This window comes from Callionymus lyra, chromosome 1 (assembly GCF_982586985.1).
Source record: "Callionymus lyra chromosome 1, fCalLyr1.hap1.1, whole genome shotgun sequence".
Lineage (NCBI taxonomy): Eukaryota > Metazoa > Chordata > Actinopteri > Syngnathiformes > Callionymidae > Callionymus > Callionymus lyra.
The window spans coordinates 37,324,378-37,346,096 of NC_141818.1; the positions used below are offsets into that span (position 1 = coordinate 37,324,378).

General features: G+C 37.9%; 1 protein-coding gene across 4 annotated transcripts in view; it reads right to left on the reverse strand.

Moving 5' to 3' along the window:
- The window catches only part of tenm3 (teneurin transmembrane protein 3), a 60,390-nt gene that overhangs the window by 21,596 nt on the left and 17,075 nt on the right, over positions 1–21,719 (reverse strand). For 2 of the 4 annotated variants that reach the window (XM_087806302.1, XM_087806295.1), the window contains exons 2-18: positions 17,164–17,431; positions 14,910–15,083; positions 14,666–14,730; positions 13,379–13,492; positions 13,114–13,197; positions 11,159–11,283; positions 10,248–10,479; positions 10,066–10,167; positions 8,355–8,549; positions 8,052–8,252; positions 6,527–6,712; positions 3,939–4,085; positions 2,881–3,011; positions 2,717–2,805; positions 1,600–1,719; positions 1,399–1,531; positions 1,200–1,328 (exon numbers count right to left, since the gene is read on the reverse strand). In XM_087806302.1, coding sequence (XP_087662428.1) covers positions 1,200–1,328; positions 1,399–1,531; positions 1,600–1,719; positions 2,717–2,805; positions 2,881–3,011; positions 3,939–4,085; positions 6,527–6,712; positions 8,052–8,252; positions 8,355–8,549; positions 10,066–10,167; positions 10,248–10,479; positions 11,159–11,283; positions 13,114–13,197; positions 13,379–13,492; positions 14,666–14,730; positions 14,910–15,083; positions 17,164–17,431 — 2,495 coding nt within the window. Of the gene's footprint in view, positions 1–1,199; positions 1,329–1,398; positions 1,532–1,599; positions 1,720–2,716; positions 3,012–3,938; positions 4,086–6,526; positions 6,713–8,051; positions 8,253–8,354; positions 8,550–10,065; positions 10,168–10,247; positions 10,480–11,158; positions 11,284–13,113; positions 13,198–13,378; positions 13,493–14,665; positions 14,731–14,909; positions 15,084–17,163; positions 17,432–21,719 lie in introns of all 4 variants that reach the window. The other 2 variants (XM_087806292.1, XM_087806285.1) reach the window with 1 other exon arrangement.

Below are 21,719 nucleotides of genomic sequence, written 5' to 3' on the forward strand. Positions count from 1 at the left end.
CAGGAGGGGGCTCAGCACACAGCCCTAAACAGAGCTGTTGCTGAACAGGATGTTGTGGATCCTCACAACTTTAGCGTTGCACTTCTGGCGCCAAACAAAAGCCTACATTAACTATTTACTTTAATTTTCTTAGGAAACAGTTGATACTAGTGATGCAGAAAAACTTCACCCCAAAAAAGTGGCGTCTAAAAATGGCCCTTAGGTGCGTTTTTATCACTGGAGAACTCCAAAAACCGGAGACAGCGTTCCCGTAAAAACTCCCGTTAATTCTTGTTGTGTCCTTGCGTCGACACACGTAAATGTTCATAAATGAAACGTTAATAAATAACATTAAAGGATAACATAAATCAACACTGATCACTGAAATGATGGAAAGACTCAAAGACTAATTTTTTCTGCACCGGTTCTCACATGGAAATGATGCATTCAATGACAACGATTGCAATGGTGCCTTCAAGGGTGTAGGATATATTGCAACGCAAAACAATCTATAATTGACCAGTATTCACTTGAAAAACTAACAGAAATAAAAAAAAAAAAAAAATGTTTTTCTAATTTATAGGTCAATTACCTTAATAATAATAATTATTAATCAATTTTATTATTGACTAATGTTAAATTACGCATTTATCTTTTTATAACAAAACAATTGTTTCGTGTATCGTTCAGCAGTTTTTTAATGAAAGAACATTTTTTCACAATTCAATATTGTACAGATATTCAGTCGATTATGGGTCCGTAAATCACGAGTGATGTTTAGTCCGACCTCAAAATATTTTGTTTTAAATTTAATTTAATATTGTGCATTGTTGTCATATTGCCATAAATAGAACGGTACCAATAATAAACACAATAGGTCATTTCATTGTTTTCGACACTTCGTCAACCAATCGGAACAATAAGTAAGTAAGTAAGTAATTTTTATTTATATAGCGCTTTTCCAGACCAGGGTCACAAAGCGCTTAAACAATAAAAACAATATTCAATAAAGTATATACTTTAAAGATCAAGATAAAACTGATAACACAACAGGAGTTCCAGAAAATCAAGGAAAAGCCTGTTTAGCCTTGAATAGCAATATCACTTAACTGTAATAATCTTATCATATTTTATTCTGTCACGCGACCGTATTGGTCGCCCCTGATTTAAAGCAACATGTGAAAATCATCAAGTGGTTCAATGACGACTTGAGTTCATACCTGTGTTTCAGGAACGATGGGTCCGTCCTCCGGAGAACTTCTATAAAACGTAGACAAAGGAGACGCGACCATGACGGAGGTGGGTCTGATGAAGCCGCTCAGGTCACAGCTGGGAATGTCGTTCTCCTCCTGTGGAACACGCTTATTATTATTTCCAGAGACCACTGAAATGACCTCTTGGCTTGAAAAACAAACTCACCTTTTTCATCGCCAACGTGTCCATCACGTAGAACTCGTTCCATGGGACCCACACGGTTCTGTACTGGGTGAGGAACGGCGCTCGTTCGAAGCTCAGCGTCAGTGACGCTCCACCGTTGGCCAGCAGATCGAACCTTGAGACAACATCAAGACGATCACATCTTCTGTGGTGTTGAGAATACTCGTTGTTACCGATACACACATCCCGTCTTTGCGAGTCACTGTGAATCCATGTTCGGGGAAGTGGACGAACGACACATTGACTCCAATCAAAGGGGTTCCGTCGGCCGTCAACACCTGACCTCGGATCACGGACACCAGGCTGAAGGGAAAAGAAAAGGACGTCATTTTGTTGTGTACTTCGAGTGCATCACTTTTTGAACAAGCGTATTGAAGGAGGAGATGAGAGGGAAGTTGTAAGTGGATGCAGTATTTCCAGGATGGTAGACACTCTCCTGCGTTTTTACCCCAGTGACTAATGTTATAGGGAAGATAGAAAATGTGCTAGATATAAAACACATTCATCAACAAATATGTCGACCATTAGGATAATGGCGTCTTCACGCTTGTTGTTTATTACAATATATTACAATATTTATTACAATATTCATAAATGCCTTTTATGTAAGTAAGTAAGTAAATTATATTTGTATAGCGCTTTTCCAGACCAGAATCACAAAGCGCTTAAACAATCAAAACAATATTCAATAAAATATATACTTAAAGGTCAAGATAAAACTGAGAACACAACAGGAGTTCCAGAAAATCAAGGAAAAGCCTGAACAAATAAAAATGTCTTAAGATGTTTCTTGAAGGAGTCGGTAGATCCATCAGAGGGAGAGGAAGATCGTTCCAAAGCTTAGGAAGGATTTCTCTCCTCTGGTCCTGAAGGCTGCATCAGATCGGTGATGTATTGTCATCAACCTTTATTCATTTAAAAATGTCACTGTAAGTAACTTGTATTAAAACATGACCAAACTAGTGTATATAAATATATATATATATATATATATATATACACACAATGGGACAAAATAGTCCCATGATGCCGTTCCACACACGGCTCTATTTAACGACGGATTACTGTTCTTAACAATACCATCAGCAATATCTCAACAATTTAAATTCTAAATCCATGTTTCTTTGATAAAAGTGATCTGTGATTGGTTGACTGGGCGGCAAAGCATAACGGGAGCTGTTCAGATCAGAGAGATGGCGCCTCACCATGGTTAAATTGGGTATGTTATACTTGAATCATTTAAATTCACATGATACAGGATAATTGAGTGTCGTGCCACAGAACCTCAAGAAGAACTTACCTTTTCTTAAAAGGATTATCTCCAGCGATGACATGAGTGGATTCTGCTCCGAGTAAGAAGTGGACGCGTTGGTAGAAAGAGCGAGCGGCCTGAAGGACACATGGACGGCGAGAGTTCAGGAGGAGATCATTTCTTTGTGGAAGAAGGTGAGTGGATGTGCTTACTTGCTGGGGGGCTAATGAGGCCGGAGAACCATTTAGTACCTCCCCGGGTTCAGGCGACCCTTGGCAGTATAACTGATCTTGACAAAGGGGCTGCAGACAGCAGTCTGGATCCATGCAGTCCACCAGTCCATCTGAAACCAAACAGAGGCACTTTAGAAATAAGGTAAGGTAAGGTAAGGTAAAACTGTATTGATCCCTCAGTAGGTCTCCTTCGGGAAATTGTTTTTTACCAATAGCCAGCAATTTTTCATAAACAATAAAAAATAATACATAAAAAATAAAATAAGAAGAAGAACATAAAGAGGAAGAACAAGATGACACAATCTAAGTCTAAAGATAAAGACAAAGAACATAGGTCAAAGAAAAACAACAAAGACAAAGGATACAAAGACTAACATAGAACAGAACATCATAATACTTTCACTCCACTTCTGCCCCCAAACTCAGAATTGTACAATTTAATAGCCCGAGGAATGAATGAGTCCCTGAGTCTATTAGTTTTGCACCTGGGCAGGAGCATTCGTGCACTCATTCTGCTTCTCTGCTCACTGATGACAGTGTTCAGAGGATGACTGTCATCATCCATGATGGACAGTAGTTTGTTCAATGATCTCCTCTCAGCAACTGTCACCAGTGAAATAAAAGACTTGTCATCTTAGTGTCATGATGTGCTTCTGTGTTCCAGTCCGCAGTGTCAGATCATGGTAAAGTTGACCTCGCAAGTCTTCTCTTGTGTATCTTTCAGGTGCGTTGAACGTTTTCATGTGTTTTATGCGTCATCCTCCATCATTTTATTGTGCGAGTGTATTTTTTTTAACCTTAAAGCACATTCTGTTCTCGCTTCATTGTTCCCGATCGCTGTATAAGTGAGTCGTCCGCTATTCTATTCTGTTTGATCGGTGCGGCGTTAGACGTAAGAAGATTACAAATGGAGGCGGTGAAGAGCTCAAGTGAGAGGAGGAAGAAACATCAGCGCATGGGGAAGATTGTAAGTTTGTGAGCAGATGAACAGAATGATAGCCGGATAAAACGAGGATGGCTTCTGACCAAATACACACCTCCTTCATTGTCCTTCCCGTCAGTGCAGAGCGTTTCCATGGGGACGTGACAACCGACTCCCCTCCAGCCCGACTGACAGATGCAGTGCCAGCCGCTCGCCTCCAGGGCGCATCGGCCGTTATTGTTGCAGAGACCCGGGCAGCCCTCTGAGCAGAGACCACGAAACAGTCAGAAAGTTGTGACCAAAAGATGTTGGTGCTGGTCCTTAAAGGTTGAAATACCTTCAAATTTAGATCATTTGAATCGATGGTAGCTCGTTTACAAACCCATCTTTGCTTAAGCATCGTCTTGCCTGATTCTTAAAGGTACTAATATTTGATATAAACCAGCAATATTGTCACTTGTTGCAGTCATTACTACTCTATTTGTGCATGCTTCACAGACATCACAGTTTGAGAAAAAGCAAAAATAAATGAAAAAATCTTCCACCAAAGTTCTTGAAACTATAACTGTAAATATTGTCTTAAGGGTAATTTCGCCGTAGTCAGAAACATGCAGTTATAATCTAAACACAAACGTCTCGTGGAGACATGTTTACATGCAAACTTGTTGAGTTAAAAATGTATTGAGAACTGTTTAAAGTGGGTGAAGGAGAGGGAGCTGAGCTAACAGGGAGACAGACGTGACATTAGACGACAGGTAAAGCCATGGATGAGGATAAACCAGTGGACGTGGAGTTGTAGTTTCACTTGACAACGTTGTGGATTCCCGACTTCAATTTGGATAAAAAAAAAAGTATAAAAGGAGATACGACATGACTCTAGAGGGATCAAGCAAAACCAAACTCTCAAGTGAGCAGCGACGTGGTTTGAAAGACACTTCACAGCGACACACAAAAGACCTCCCAGTAGGAACCACACATTTAATCACTTGAATCCAAAACACACTTTGTGTATTTCCTGTTCGAGCAGTTTGAAGAGAACCTAAAAAAAAAAATCATCCGGCACAACTCAAGGCCAAGGACGGCACTGTTACGTCTCATTTTACACAGAGATTGACACTTATTAAAATGTCAGCAAATGTTCTATCTTCCCTATAACATTAGTCACTGGGGTAAAACACCCTTGTCGTGTGAATATAGTTTGTTTAAAAAGCAATTCATGTGTTGACTAAAGTGTGTGTTAAATAGATCTTGGACCTCTATTGTACTCATCAGTATGTGTCTGTTTGTACAAAACTCTTTCATTGAAGTATTTCATTTAGAAAAAGTGCCTAAGCCCCGCCTACCAAAAAAAAAAACGCACTATTGGACCCCCTTAAAGAAAGCTTCACACAAAGAGCGACACACGCCCACACAAATATGCATGCATGTACACAAACAAAGTGAAATGACATATTAAGTGAACCAAATTTAAATTGAACAGTCAATTAAGTAAAAAAAAAAACAACTTGTTATTGAATCTTGTCTCATAAATCTTCGCCTTTAATTACCTTTATATCCTGAGAAAAGGAGAGGGCAAGAGGAAGAAAGGGAGGAAAATTAGGGGGGGAAATGTGAATGGAACAAAAGCAGCACTCTTTTTATATTGTAATGGTTGTTTTTGTAATTGTCGGATAAAACAAGGAAAAAAAGGAAGGAATGAAATGCATTGACCTTGAAACTAACTTTTAGCATAACGTTATTTCGCGATCAGGTTCCGTATATGAGCAGTTGAGCTAAACCTGTGCCCCTGATACGACGTAAAAGTCATATTTGTTTGTTTAAATCAAATCATAGATACCGGATTTTTACATATACTACTTCATATATACATACATGCATGTATCCTCTCGTCCTCAGTCATTAGCCGGATCTCACAAGATTTCATTGACGTAATGACTGCTGCCATCTAACGGCCGGAAAATTAATTGCAATGTTAATGTTAAGTAAGTAAGTAAGTAAGTAATTTTTAGTTGTATAGCGCTTTTCCAGACCAGGGTCACAAAGCGCTTAAGCAATCAAAACAATACTCAATAAAGTATATACTTAAATAGTAACAATATATATATATATATGTATATACAGTATATATATATATATATATATATACAATAAAAAGTTTGATACAGTGCTTTCAAATATCAGCTACGGAATGATATAAAAAATAAATATATCGTAATACTGTATATCCCAGTATCGATATTTTCTAACAGCCTCTAATATGTAACCATCAATGATACAATATTTTTGTCAAGTAGGAGTAAACTTTAAAGTAGTTTGTGTTGAACTAGAAAGTCAAACTGTGGCGACAAGGATAAAATAAAAAACCTGCTCAGATCGTGAACAAGAGTGTTTTGCGGACGAACATAGAAAAGGCAGTTGCATCGACTGAAGCGAATGATAATGAGAGCAGAGACGCTCGTGACGAAGAGGAAGGAGGAAGAGTACGGTACCTTTCACTCTAACATCCGGATTGTGAGCTTTCAGTCAGAAACAAATAGAAGGAGAAACCACATTAAAAAGAAGGCAGGAGACAAATAGGAGATAACACCAGATGATCAGAGTCCTCATCGTCTAATCTCTAAGATGGTGCACGTTAAAACGTTTCTCATGTTTCCATACAGTTCGATTCTGAACCATCAAAAAACGATTCAATGGTGGACTCACCAATGTTGCAGTGTTCTCCCGTCCAGCCCTGGTCACATTCACATTTGCCTTCCTTACACACACCGTTCTTGCTGCACAGAGGGTGACAGGCCTTCTGGTCGCACACCTTCCCCGTCCAGCCCTCCTCGCAGCGGCAGACGCCGCCGTAGCAAACGCCATGGTTGCCGCACTCCACCTCACACACTTCTGAGGAGGGCGAGGAGAAAGAGAAGCGAGTTCAAACAATCCATCAACCATATGTTTAATTATACATGTGTAGTATATCTTGTTTTTGACTTGTTGTACATTGAAATAACGGGACGAGAAGTGTGAGTAATACTCAGAGCCTCGTGAGAGAATATTACAGAGCTCCGCAAAGTAATACTATGAAGCCTCATGAAGTAATACTATGAAGCCTCATGGAGTAATACTATGAAATCTCATGGAGTAATACTATGAAGCTTCATGGAGTTATACTATGAAGCCTCATGGAGTAATACTATGAAGCCTCATGGAGTAATACTATAAAGTCTCATGGAGTAATACTATGAAGCCTCATCCAGTAATACTATGAAATCTCATGGACCAACACTATGAAGCTTCATGGAGTAATACTATGAAAGCTTCATGGAGTAATACTATGAAGCTTCATGGAGTAACACTATGAAGCCTCATGGAGTAACACTATGAAATCTCATGGAGTAATACTATGAAGCTTCATGGAGTAATACTATGAAGCCTCATGGAGTAATACTATGAAGCCTCATGGAGTAATACTATAAAGTCTCATGGAGTAATACTATGAAGCCTCATCGAGTAATACTATGAAATCTCATGGACCAACACTATGAAGCTTCATGGAGTAATACTATGAAAGCTTCATGGAGTAATACTATGAAGCTTCATGGAGTAACACTATGAAGCATCATGGAGTAATACTATGGAGCCTCATGGAGTAATACTATGAAGCCTCATGGAGTAATACTGTGAAGCCTCATGGAGTAGTACCATGAAGCCTCATGGAGTAACACTATGAAGCCTCATGGATTAATACTATGAAGCCTCATGGAGTAATACTATGAAGCTTCATGGAGTAATACTATGAAGCCTCATGGAGTAATACTATGAAGCCACATGAAATAACACTATGAAGCCTAATGACATAATATTCATTGATAAGGCCATAAATGAATATTATGAACCCTTGTGGAGTATTCCTACGGAGCTTCATAAAGTCATATTACGAAGCTTCACGGCTTAATACTCTTAAGTTCCTTGCTTTAAACTTTTAAACTTTTTTTTTCATTTTTGCCACTTCATAATAATTTCAGTACATATTAAGATCATATTTAGAATAAATCATATGTTTTAAATACATCTGTTATGAAATGTTTGTTTTACTGACACATTTAGGATGATTTAATGTTGATCTTTCTTTGTTTCCTTCCATGACAGTTTGTCTCTGCCCTCCTCTCTTTAATCGCCCACCAGGGGTTTAGATTCAGAGGACACAGTTAGGACAATAAAACAAAAAAAATGAACCCACCGAGGGAGCAGTCCGGTCCAGTCCAGTTCTGGTCACAGTTGCAGGAGTTGGTCTCTGCGTTGTGGGTCCCGTGACCCGAACACTGGTCCGGACACATGGCCTTAGCGATCTCACAGCTGCCTCCTCCCCAACCGGGTTTACAATGACACTGTCCTCGGATGCACAGGCCGTGAGCCGAGCAGCTGGGGTCGATGCAGTCCACTGGACACGCAGAAGGAACGAGGCGATCAGCTTTTAATTCATACTTTCTCAACGATGTCACGGCGGCGTTTTGATATCATCTGAGCGGCGCTTTCATGTTACCTTCCTCGCAGTTGTCTCCCTTGTAGCCAGTGTTGCAGATGCACGCGCCCATGATGCAGATGCCGTGTCCTCCACAGTGGATGTCCACGCACTGGTTGGTCGGGACGTCGCACTCGGCACCTTTCCACCCACTGTAGCACTGGCATCGCCCCAGAGAATAGTGACCGTTGCCACCGCACAGCACGGGACAGGCAGCTGCAGGACAGAGAATTTTATGTGAAAAAATATGAAAGTTTAAATTAAGTTTTGTATCTAGAGTTTTACAGGCGCTATTATAGGACTATCTCGTCTTATCTTAGACATTAAAATATAATGTTAGAATAGAAACTAATCACAGACAGACTTAAATAATTAAATATTTCACTTAGATTTACGTCCTCGTGTAAACCGTACGAAACGATTCATCAAGACAACAGTAATTTCTGAATTAATAGTGTCGAATAGCAAATGTGTTCCAGGTAATACTTTAAGCAGCTCGTGTCTTTACAATTTGTCCTCATTTGTCTCGCGAGTTTCGCCCTTAACATCTGTTTACTTGTCACCCAGCAGGGGGCACTGTAGTCCACCCTTTAAGTAACACATCAACCCGAAGTTTCGATCCCGTTTCTTTTTAGAATCAGGACAAGAATCTCAGTGTCTTTTCATATTTATCTCCCTCGTCTTAGATTTTTAAGGAGCGGAACCAAACTATGAATGACATTTTACGATTGAAAAAATCCCTGTATTAATAGATAAATAAATAAATGTGTGGTTAAATATAAAACCTCGAAACCCATTTTTTCTGTCAAAGAACTGAGCTATTCATGTGTGTATATACATTTATTTATACATTGTAACTTTTATTTGTTTGTACATTTAATTATCAAGCGAAATGTCGAAATAAATACAAGCCAAACAATAGAAAAAACGGAAATGAATAGAGAGCACAAAGAAAAAGTACAAATAAATAATAGGTGAAATGTTGAAATAAATGTTTATATACAAAAATATTCGACAAAAGTAATTTATTAATTGAGACATTTTTATATTTATACATTTACTTATAAGCTTAGTCATGTATTTATAATATTGTCATTCCTCAGTGATTTACTGCCCGCAAAACGTTGAATTAAATAAAAGATGATAAGTATAAAAAAAGTGCATGAATAGAAAGCGGTAGTTAATTAATTATTAAGTACCTAAATAATTACATTTACAAATAAATAATAGATAAAACGTATAAATAGACGATAGATACTCAAAAACAAAATTAATTTTAATATTGACATTTTATATTTTTTCACAAATGTATTTATAAACTTATGAATGTATTTATAGTAAATTAACTAAACAGGGACGTCTGAGTACGTCTGGGCCGCACACGTGGTCTCAGACAGTAGGGGGCGCTGTGTGCGGGCGCTCTGACAGCATTAATAAGGTCTTCACCCCGAAATAATGGCTCATGTTCTGCCAAGTGCTGATCGCTGCCGGCTGAACTAGCCACAGCTCAGAATATGTTACCAAGCTTGAGTCACTATTTTATCGACTGACAAAAAGAAGCTTGAGGCAGTTCCGTCTCCGTGATGGACATGCCACCCACAGTACCGTCTCCGCGGCGAGAGATCCAGAGACACTGCAGTGTTAGCGATAACTCAATCATCCATGTATTTAGAATTTCTAACGACGAAATCTACACTCAAAGAAGGTGTTTTGTGCATACGTGCTCACTCACCACGAGAGCAGTCTGGGCCCAGATATCCGGGAAAACACTGGCACACTCCTGATCGACAGTCTCCGTTTCCATGACAATTCTGCGGACACTCCAGGAGCGACTCTTGAGTTGGAGTGGGAGAGAGTTGTGGTTTTCTTTCAACACACTCCAGCCATATATGGTGCTGCCGGATCAGTACTCACCTATGACCAGAGTGTTGTAAGACATTTGCTCGGTGCTGCGGCCATCGTTGTAAAATGCCAAATGCCAGATGCCGATGTCGAGGAATTGGATGAATCCGACCTCTTGAAAGGTCACCGATCGGGAACGACGAACTCCTCCAAGAGTGCCGCCGCCGTTTCCTTCAGTGACACCGAGAACTCTCTTCTCTTTGGAAATGAGGCGACTACCGTCCAGCAGTTCCACGAAGTCGTACTAGAAACAAACATACCCGTGTTACACGTTAGGAATTCTTAAAATAGAAAATATCATTATCATATCAATTATATAACACATTTAATTTTCGACGATAGCATATCGATATTTAACAGCATATCGTTTTTCTATTGGCTTTCAGAAAACATTTTATTTTTTTATATCATAGATCATTAATGGTTTATTTCAATTAGGGCATGTATTCTGCTTGTTTTTTACTATTAAGAAGCATATTTGTACATTTTTGTGTCGCAATTATTCTTCCGGCCGCTAGATGGCAGCAGACATTACATCCTCTGCCTATGAAGAAACAATGAGATCAGGGCAATGACTGAGGACGAGAGGATACTTAGCAGATTTTAAAGCTGATAATTGGACCGATTTTCATTCTGAAAATATTTGTTATAAACAAAAGTAACCGTGTTTGTTTGGAACAAAAAAGGAAAGCAGATACGACTTTGTCAGAGTCAAGTACTTGACAATATATACAAATATATACTTGTTACTACAGTATCACAAAATATCGTTTTGTTTCCCCTGCATCGTCATTCTTATCGTATCGTCAGATTCTTGCCAATATGCATCTTACATTCTCAATTTGATTTTTTTTTTTTTACCAAATTCCACCTAATATTTGATTAAGAATCTTTGAATAAAAAATTGCCAAAGGTTTGTGTACCTGAGTGTGTGAAGGAGCTAATCCCTTTCGCCCGTACACGCCAACAAGTGCATCTTTCTGAAGAGAGATGTTGAATTTCAGGAACTGGGGTTGGTCGATGTACAGCTGGGACCTCCAGAACACGCCTAGGACATGCAACAACACAAAAAAGGCAAATTCATTTTTCGTGGGACCAGACTATAAACGGTTAGCGGCAACAATTACACAACAGTGATGGTGAGACTGAAAATGTGGCTAAATTGCTAGAGAGTTTAGGGAATAATTCCGATTGACGGAAAGGGGAGCTTGATTTTGCCACCACAGCAGCAGTAACTGTTTTAACAACTTTGCCATTTGGAAACATTTTTCCACTTGAAACTTAACTAACGTGAGGTCAATTCTTGTTGGTACAAATGTTATTTTTTATAATACCGTATTGATATTTAACAACACTGTATCGTTTGGTTTAGCTTTCAAATATTTATTTTATTTTTTACTATAGTTTAAATTTCAATTAAGTGCGAATAAAAGACGTTTAATTTTGGCAGCAATCTTTACATCCTTCACAGCTAAAGTATAAAATTGAAGTCCCGTAAGATCGAAGCGAGGACTGAGGACAAGAGGATACAGTTGACTCCAGCAGCTTTTAGAGCTGATGTTTGGACATATTTTCATACTGTATTTTCGAAGCTATCGATGATAACATTGGCTGAGATGATGTTTGTTTTTCAATCAATTGTATAAAAATCGAGTCACTTGCTCCGTCTACGCCAATACACAAATACATTAAACAGCGGGGGGGATAGGAGGAGCTGATGAATATCATCTCATGGCCCCTGATCCAAAGGTTTAATAGCATCGCGCTGGATCTTCATCAATCAGAGCCAGATCGATACCAGAGCCAACGGAAACTGCAAGGATGTGGTACTCTGAGAAACCGGGGCTCGCTCCGTGGACCGAGTTCAACTTATTCTGGAAATTATGTATGAGTCTTGCTGCGAGCAGGTGAAGAAATGTTTGGCAGAGCAGCGAGAGCGAGACAGCGAGATAAAGAGGTAAGTTGGCAGCAGCAAATTGGAGACAGGTGTGTGCAGAGCCGAGCAGTGGCGGGGGAACATTTTTTTAAAAAGCAGGGTCGGGGGAAACCGTGACATCTCCTACTGATTTTTGCCTTTTTTTTTTGTGGTTGATTTTAACGACAAATAATCACACAACATGCTGAGAATAAATGAACACACAGTATATCAGTGCCGTCAGAAGATTGAATGAATTTAAAATTTCAAATAAATGATTTAATTTATTTTGATGTTGTTTTATTAAGCAATTCTTTTTTTTTTTTAAATAATTAAATGACTCTTTTTTTTAATGGGTTTGTTTAATGAACTGATACAGTTATTCATACATTTTAAAGTTGGAATATTTTATATCAAAAATTAAAAAAATACATTTTCTAAATTCAACATTTTTACACCATTACACCCATAATTTAAACTAAAAATTATATATATTTAAAATTATTGGAATTACAATATCCTACTCTTTATTATTCATTCATAAACATGTCAACAACATTTGAAATGTTCAATTCATCAACCATTCAATAAACTTCAATTCTTTTTTTTTTTAAATAATTAAATTACTTTTTTTTTAATGGGTTTGTTCAATGAACTGATACAGTTATTCAGACATTTTAAAGTTGGAATATTTTGGTTTGTTTCAAATTTAAATGTAAACAATTGAATATATTCCAAAAATTAAAAAAATACATTTTTCAAAATTCAACATTTTTGAATTTGTAGCCTTTTTAAAGCCTTTAAACCAATAATTTAAAAATAATACAATTTATAAATGTTTTAATTATTGGAATAGGAATATCAAACTCTTTTTTATTCATTCCATAAACATGTCATCAACATTTGAAATGTTAAATTCATCAACCATTCAATAAACTTCGACATGTTTGTCTGAGCACGAACCTGGTGGGACGCCTTGAACCGCTCGTCTCCCCACGTCCACCTCACCTATGTCTATGGTGTTGTTTTCTATAAGAAACATTTTACCTGTCGAGACAACAAGAAGAACTCGTATTACAGTGTGTTACGCTGAACTTCTGTCAAACAATAACACATTAATAACAAATCACTCACAGATAAAAATCAAATGTTTTTGTTTGTGTTAAGAAAGGACAAGACGTTTCTATTATGGTTAACCTTTTGTTTGGAGTGTAAATAAGGAAGTTACCATTGTCTGAAGATAGCAGGAATGTTGTGTCTCTCCCTCCACCGCCACCGTTCTCAAACGCTCCATACGTGTCGCTGTCCTGTAGCTGCCAGTTGAGTCCGAGCATGTGCATGGCTGTCGGGAGAAAGAGTGTGAGACTCCCAACGACACACATGGACAAAGTACGGCCTTCATGGCCACACGAGTCCTTTTAACTGCTTAAATCCACTCCTAGTGAGAGCAGACATATTTACCAGCTATATCTTTATTTTATTTGACATATATGTATTAATATATATTTTATTTTTTAAACGTTTGTTGTGTCTAAAAAACTTTGGAACGTCATCAAACTGGAAAAAAGTTCCTTCAATTAAATATATATGATACAATTAGAATTAGATGAACTTTATTAATCCCTCTGGAGGTCTCCTGCGGGAAATTGCTTTCCAGCAAACAGCAACACAGAAGATAGAGTCATAAAACAATAAATGCGCCCCTGAATCTATTAGTGTTGCATCATGGGAGGAGCATTTGTGCACTCCATCTGCTTCTCTGCTCACTGATGACAATGTTGAGAGGATGACAGTCATCATCCATGATGGACAGTAGTTTGTTCAGAGATCTCCTCTCAGCAACTGTTACCAGTGAGTCCAGCTTCAACCACATATGAAAATAAATATATATATAAAGTATATACATTTTTAAAAAGTACATATCATTTTTTCACATATGTATAATAAAAAAAAAAGTGAAAATAATTTTAATGAAAAGATTATCTTAATTGAAGTCATCCTATTGGACACGCGTCTTAAATATTCAATCACAAAAAAGGTTGCTTTAATAAATAATATATACATTTAACATGCACAGTTTTTTGGGGGCTTTTAATAAATAAGACACAAATGCTCGACATATAATATGGCCCGACCACAAAAAAAAGATGACTTTATTTAAATGAAGGGTTTATTTTTAGTGGCAAGTGAAAAATCTTTTCCTTTTACTATTTTCATTCTAATTATTAAAAGCTTTTGACCTACCAAGTAAATCTTTGCTTCAAAGGGATGTAATAACATGTTTTTAGGTAATTAAAAATGATTAATTACAGCAAAAAAAGGGCATTACCGAAAAGGAACCAAATTAATTTTGTTACTCGATTTAAAAAAACACCTATAATGTGTTTTGGTTGTAAAATGTTTTTCAGGTTATTTATCTCACTGCATGCCTCCTTTATTGGATTGTTATTAAATAATTATTTCCGTTAAGTGTGTGTTTGTGTGTGTGTGTGTGTGTGTGAATGTGTGCATTTACCTATACAGTAACACAGCATCACTGAGAGAAGCACAGATAATCCAACAGCACTAAGGGCTGTACACCTAAAGAAAAGTCAACAAAAAGTAAATCCAATGCATAACATTCAAACTAAAATAAAAAACAAAACACTTTCTGATTCATTTTCTAGCTCAGAAAAACAAACTCCATTATCAGCTGCAGCAGCTATTTGACTCAATCCCTCTCAATGAACTCATTGAAAGAAAGAATTTGGCGTTTTTACCTCCAGGAGCAATATTTGGTTGACTTCTTGAACTTGAAAGCCGAGCGCGACAGAGTGTTCCGTGGCAGAGGTCTGGTCGGCGGCGAGTACACTGAGCCGGTCGCCATGGTGTAGCCGGGGGTCGCCGTGGAGAAGAGGGGTGTTGTTCCCGTACCAGTTTTAAAAAGAAAGTGTCTGAAAGAAAGAGAGGATTATTATAAGACTCCTCGCCACAAAAAAACACTCCATCATCACAGTGACAAAGATTGATGAGGAAATCAATCAATTTTACACCCGTCAGTAGTTGCTTCTCAAGAGTCGTGGCGGACGAAAAGAAGAGCTTGAGACAGTTACTTGGTGTGAGGTGAAGCCACGATCCGGTTGCCGGGACTTTAAAAGGATTTGCACAGAGGAAGAGACACGGGATTGGAGTGACATCACGTTATCCATCACCCTCGTCTATCTGCTTTACACCGGCGCCGACAACAATGCCGAGCATGTAAGCGAGTGTCAAATGAGTGTTACCACAGTTATCTCGGCGCACATTGTGTCTTCGAGCTGCACTAATGTGCGAGTCTGCGGAACAAAAGCTGCTCCAAGAGTCTCTTCAAGGTGCATTATCAGCACATTTACGGGTTAAGGGGGAAAAGTTCTTCAATACCCGGTTGTCGCTTCGCGAGTGTCTTCGCAAATCTTTCCTGTGTCGTCTTAATTATCTTCCATTGTTTATCATGTCCCGGTGGGATTTTACTTGTGGCCGTTAGAAAACATCCATACGGCGATATATATATATATATCGCAATATTCTTCTTCACAATACTTTTACGATATTTTAAAGTAGAGTATCTATTTTTTTTCGCTATCAAATTAAATTTTTACTTTTGACTATAGTTCTTTTAATTTAATGTTTGAAAAAATAAAAAATACATTTCAGCAGCTAAATGAACAATAAAACCCAGCGAGATCATGCCAAAGACTGAGGACGAGAGGATACAGTTGACTCTGGAAGCTTTTAAAGCTGATGTTTGGACATATTATGGTTTCACAACAAGTGAAAGCAGTTACGACTTCCTTAAGAGTCATGTGGTGTGTAAACTCTGCGACACCAGAGTCAAGTACTCGACAATACTACAAATTTAACACCTAACCTTCGCAAAACGCTTTTTTTTTCTTAAAGTTATTCACTTTGAAATGTACATAAAAAGTTAAAAGAAGAAAAGCATACATATTTTTTCCACTTTGTAAAGATGCTTAATAAACCAAACTTTTTGCCAAATATTTAATTAAACTTCATCAAATATTTTCATTTTAATAATATTATGAAGTTATTTTCACAGAAAGTGTTCACACATTAGAACCTGTATTTATGTTTATTAGCTCATTGTATGGAAAACACCTACTATATTTTTTAAAAGCAAATGATTTATTCTAATTCAATTAAAAAAACAAAGACATAACTTTGACTTAGCTCTGGAGCTAAAGCATTTTAGGAACATGTCCAACAGGTCAGTAGTTCCTGTGGGAGCCCATGTGGGCAAGTGACCCCCCGGTTTATATCGCCTAAATAAGGGGCCCTCAACCTTGAACCAGTTTAAAAAAAAACAACGCTTTTGGTCCCTTAAACACGTCAGTTATTTAATTGTTAATTTTTTAATCTATATCCATTTTTATTTATTTTTTAAATTCTAACTTTAATTTTACTTATTGTATTTATTTAATTGTTGGGCATTTTATAATGTATTACACCACAAAAAATACCTATTTTTTGTTTTGTTTTGTTTTTCATAATACTGGCAATAAACATTTAGTTATTCTGATAAATAGTTTCTCTTCAATCCTGTACTAAAATTGGCTGAAACAAGTGAATTGAAGAGCCACAGATCAAATAAAAACAAAACAACTTTTAGCTAGTAATAAAAAATGCAAGGTAAATTATATAAATTATTATTTTTTTCTTTCTGTGAAGCATGGAACAAAATGTTTCAGGGAAGATTACCGGGCCTCGGGCCTTTTAGGTCGGCGACCGTCGAGGCAATTTGCGAAAGAAAACTAAATTAAAAATGATGAATTAAACTCATTTATTTTCAAATTAAATAATCTAAAATATTGTGGTAATTAACGGTCATAAAATGAATCAAACAAATCACGGGGTCCAAGGCCCGAGTCGTGAACATTATTCAAAGAAGAATTCATGCAATACCAGTGGATCCGTGGAAGTACAAGTGGCCTCTAGGTGGCGCTGCGACTGACAAGAATCACGTGACGTCGTGCTCACCTGGTTTCCAGAGGCACATTGCTGCCCAGCACCCAGCTGTCCTGTAGCGGGACGCTCTCCGGGTGTGTAGTCTGCAGCTCGGCTGGTGGTGGGCCGGCGACGGGGGCCGGGCTTCCAATGGGGGCGCTAAAGTTGCGAGTGGAATTCAACGAGTGGTCGGCGTGTTGCGTGGCGCGGAGGGATTGGTTGAGTGCAGTCACGGAGGGTTGCTGTCGGTGAGGTGGCGGCACCGGGGGCAGCGTGGAGTTGTGGTAATTGGAAGGAGGCTCTGCGAAAAAAAAGACAATAATATTTACTTACAGTAGCAACTTAAAAATTAAACCAGTCAATACAGAAAATACAATTATTTTTGACACGCGCAGAATAACTTTCTACCGCATCGACCTTCTACTGCTGTGGTAAGAGTAATTTTTCGACATTACCAGGAAATTAAAAAGAGATTATTGTCTATATATGTACAAGGAGATATATCGCAATGATTTTCAAATCATATTTTCATCTTTATTAAAGTTATTTTATGGTTTATATTTTTTAATAAAGTGTGATTTTTATTTTATTTACAATTAACATGCAAACATTTACAGCCTATGTTCCGGCCTCTAGATGGCAGCAGCTATTACATCCTCCGCAGCTAAATCGACAATGATATCCAGTGATATCCCGGAGGCGACTGAGGACGAGAGGATACAGTGGACTCCAGCAGCTTTTAAAAAGCTGATGTCTAGACATATTTTGGTTTGAAAACAAATGAAAGCAGTTACAACTTCAAGTCATGTGGTCTGTAAATTCTGCAACACCGGAGTCAAGTACTCGACAATACTACAAATATATCCTTGTTACTACAGTATCAAAATATGTTGCTCCTGTATCAGGATACATAACGTAGCCCCAGATTCTTGCCAATTCACAGCCCGAGCGTGTACGTGCAGAGAATTGGCTACGACGAAACAAAAAATGTATGAAACTGCGGTTACATTATCCAGACGCTCGGGACAGATTTTGAAACACTGTGCCATTCAAAACCCTTATTAGATTGAATATAACGTTTCATTTTGGAACTATTTTACCAATTTTTTTTTTTGTTTAACCAACACAACATGTGCTAGAATCAACATTTCATTCCAAAAGCCTGGGACAACTTTTTGACCCAAATCTTATTTTCATTTTCTTAACAAAGTTTCAACTTTTGGACTGGATACTGGAGAAATAAGTTTGAATGTTTACTTCAGAATGTCAACCATGGCCTCAGAGGTTGGTCCAGCATCAACAAAAAACAAAAAAGAGAAGGAAGAAGGAATAATCATCTTTCAATATAGCCCTACGGAACATAATTCTAGAGAAATAAATAAAATAAATCATCTTCAGCGAGTACAAACAAATGTTACGTCTCCAACCTTCTACCTCTGACCCTCACCTCCACACTGTCCTTCAGTGTCGGCAGCTGCAGCCTTCACAGAGCCTCTATAATCACTGCTCCACATTTTCCTTCCTCATTGAAGCTCGGCCTCCCCCCCTCTTTCTCCCTCGGCGTCTCGCTCTCCCTCCGTCACCGTCTCTTGCCAAGTCTGCTGCGAAGTGCTCTCCTTCGCTCTTGTGCTAACCCCCGTGGAAGTGGAGGACAGAGTTTCAAGTGACCGGGTCATCCTCTTCCTCGCACATCATCTCATCTGCTCTAAATCCATTTTTCGTCCTGGATGTGTACGAGCGTCCACGGCCACGGCCGATGCCGTAGCAGGACATTTTTTTAAAAAACCACAAAATAGAATAAGTTGTTTGAACATTATTACGTGACCAGCGCTTTTATTTAATTTATGTATATCTTTCACGACGGCTTCACAGAAACCATTCTTCATTCATGACACTCGCAGCAGTGTATCTTCACACACACTTCACACAAGACACCGGGAACGACTACAAGGGAGTGGGATTTGAACCAACAACCATCTGGTATGTATCAACTTGTCACTTGATGTCGTTTTTATCTGTGATTTACAGACAAGACAAGATTGTTGAGATGAAAGGAGGATGGAGAAGAACATTCATATTATTGATCACTTTTATTTTTCCCAGAACATAATATATACTTCATGGTTTAAGGGCAACTAATGTAAGTAAGTAAGTAAGTAATTTTTATTTGTATAGCGCTTTTCCAGACCAGGGTCACAAAGCGCTTAAACAATCAAAACAATATTCAATAAAGTATATACTTTATTATTTATTTATATAAACAATGTAAAATTCCAACTCTCCTGCTCCTTTCTCAAAGTCTTCCTCTCCAAGATGCAATAAGTTCCTCATCATGACCATGTTTTGAACGTATTACTCTATAAAGTTCTCCCCCCGTCTGGAATCTCAGCGAACAAGAGGTTACGAGAGCGGAGTCCATTATGGCGTTATATTGAGATTGCTGACACATGGTGACAAACCTTGATGCTCGACCAATCACAGCAGAGTGGGCGTGGTTATGGTAAACGAGATTTCCTCTCCAGAAAAACAAGTGTTTTCAGTGGGCGGGGCTTAAGATCATTTTCTAATGTGAAAATTTCAATGAAAAGAGAGTTTTGTACAAACAAGACACACACTGATGATACAATAGAGTCCAACAACTATTAAAATGTCCCTCATTTTCTACTCACAATTATGTCAAGATAAAGACGAAGACAATTTAGCAATATATAATATTACATACAATATTTAACAAAACCCATTATTTTGAAAAACCAGAAGGACCAGCTAAATCCATTCTAGCAAATTTTTTGTTTTTGACACTTTAAGCTTCTCTCGTCTCTGAAGAATAATATAAAAAATGCCTCGTTTCCATCGTACATCAACAGTGAAAAGCATTTTTAGGTCGACTTGATCGACATTAACTACAGATCGAACCTTCGATCCATCGATACCTTACCCAACCTTGTAAGGCGGGATTGAAAAACATACCCAATAACAGGATCAAATCCATGAAACCCTAGTTGTGTCATATGTAAATTAAAAAAAAATATATGGTTCCCAGTTATGACCCTTGTGGTACTCCACTCCCAGATAAGTTGTGAGCGACAACACAGCAAGTGTTACCTTTCTCTGGTGTATTTCTTAATGCTAGTACGGAGTGAAATCTCTTTTAAAGAAAGAGAATCTCATAGCATAAACAGAAACGAAACACAAAAATATGAAATATCAAGTCATCACCTGGGACTGGTTTCCCTGGTGGTAACCGTTCTTCTTCACTTAAGCCTTTGTCAGCGTGAGAAACAGCTCCAGTGTTGTTTTTTTTTAAACCAGGATAGACTTCGCCGGAGCACCTTTACTCGCCCAAATGTGTTCGACATCTTTTCTACCCACACAGTTTTTCGGATGTTCAGTGGATCGGGCCTAATGTAGCTGTGCGTCATCACTTTAAATATATATATATATATATATATATATATTTATATTTACAGCAGCTGGTTACATTATTGTATCGCAGGTTTTGCTTCCAGTCAACTTATCTCTGTGAGAGGAAACTCCAGCTGGAGAGAGTTTTTTTTAAGTTTTTTAATTACCCCTGCCAAGGTGGTTATGAGCCCATCAGCATCTGTCTGTCTGTTACAAGAGACACCTCAATGTCAAATTTTATATAAGTGAAAGCCTAATATCGTAGAACACCTTCGCTAGCAACAGCAACAGGCAACAGATTTTAATTTACATGTGATAATGCTTTAATTCCTATAATTATTATCGTATGTACATTCATAAAACAATATGATACATATATATATATCAATTTTATTTCATTCAACCTCACTTTTACGGATATGTGAAGTCTTTGTATGATCGTTGATATTCTGTTCCTTTAGGCTAAAATTCACATTTTGTTTTCACACAAATAAATTAAACTTCAAGTCCTTAATTAAAAAGAATCAACACGTTTTTTCTTATCTTTCTACAAGGTGTTGTTTGGGGTTAATTTGCTGGTGCGTTAATGACCGAGATCACACTGAGACATTAATTATTTTGAACTGCGAAATATATAACACTTTTTCACACTTAAAAAAAAAAAAAAATCAGTTGCATAGCATGACAAAATGCTGTCATTCTAGCAGGCATTTACACTTTGTAAAAGTGTTTGAACATAATTATAATTTATAAACATCCTCTCAGATCTCAAGCAGGTGTGTATCTTTCTGTGTACTTTGCGCCACAACACAATCAATCAATGCATTATCTGATAACAATTAAATCCATACATTTATTTGCATCCGAACCTTAAAGAGCTAACCAGGCGACGGATACACGACGGGGTGTATATCGGCGGGAAGCTAGCAATACGATACATATCCCGCTACAAGGGCAATGATCAATTATACTGCGATATATTGTGATACTGTAGGACCAAGTGTAAATTTGTAGTATTGAGTACTTGACTCTGGTGTTACAGACCACATGACCCATTAACGAAGTCGACTGTATCCTCTCGTCCTTAGTCATGGCCAGCAATATTTCATTGCTCCTTTAGCTGTGGAGGACGCAATGACTAGTGCCATCTAGCGACCAGACTTTTTATTACAACACAAAGATGA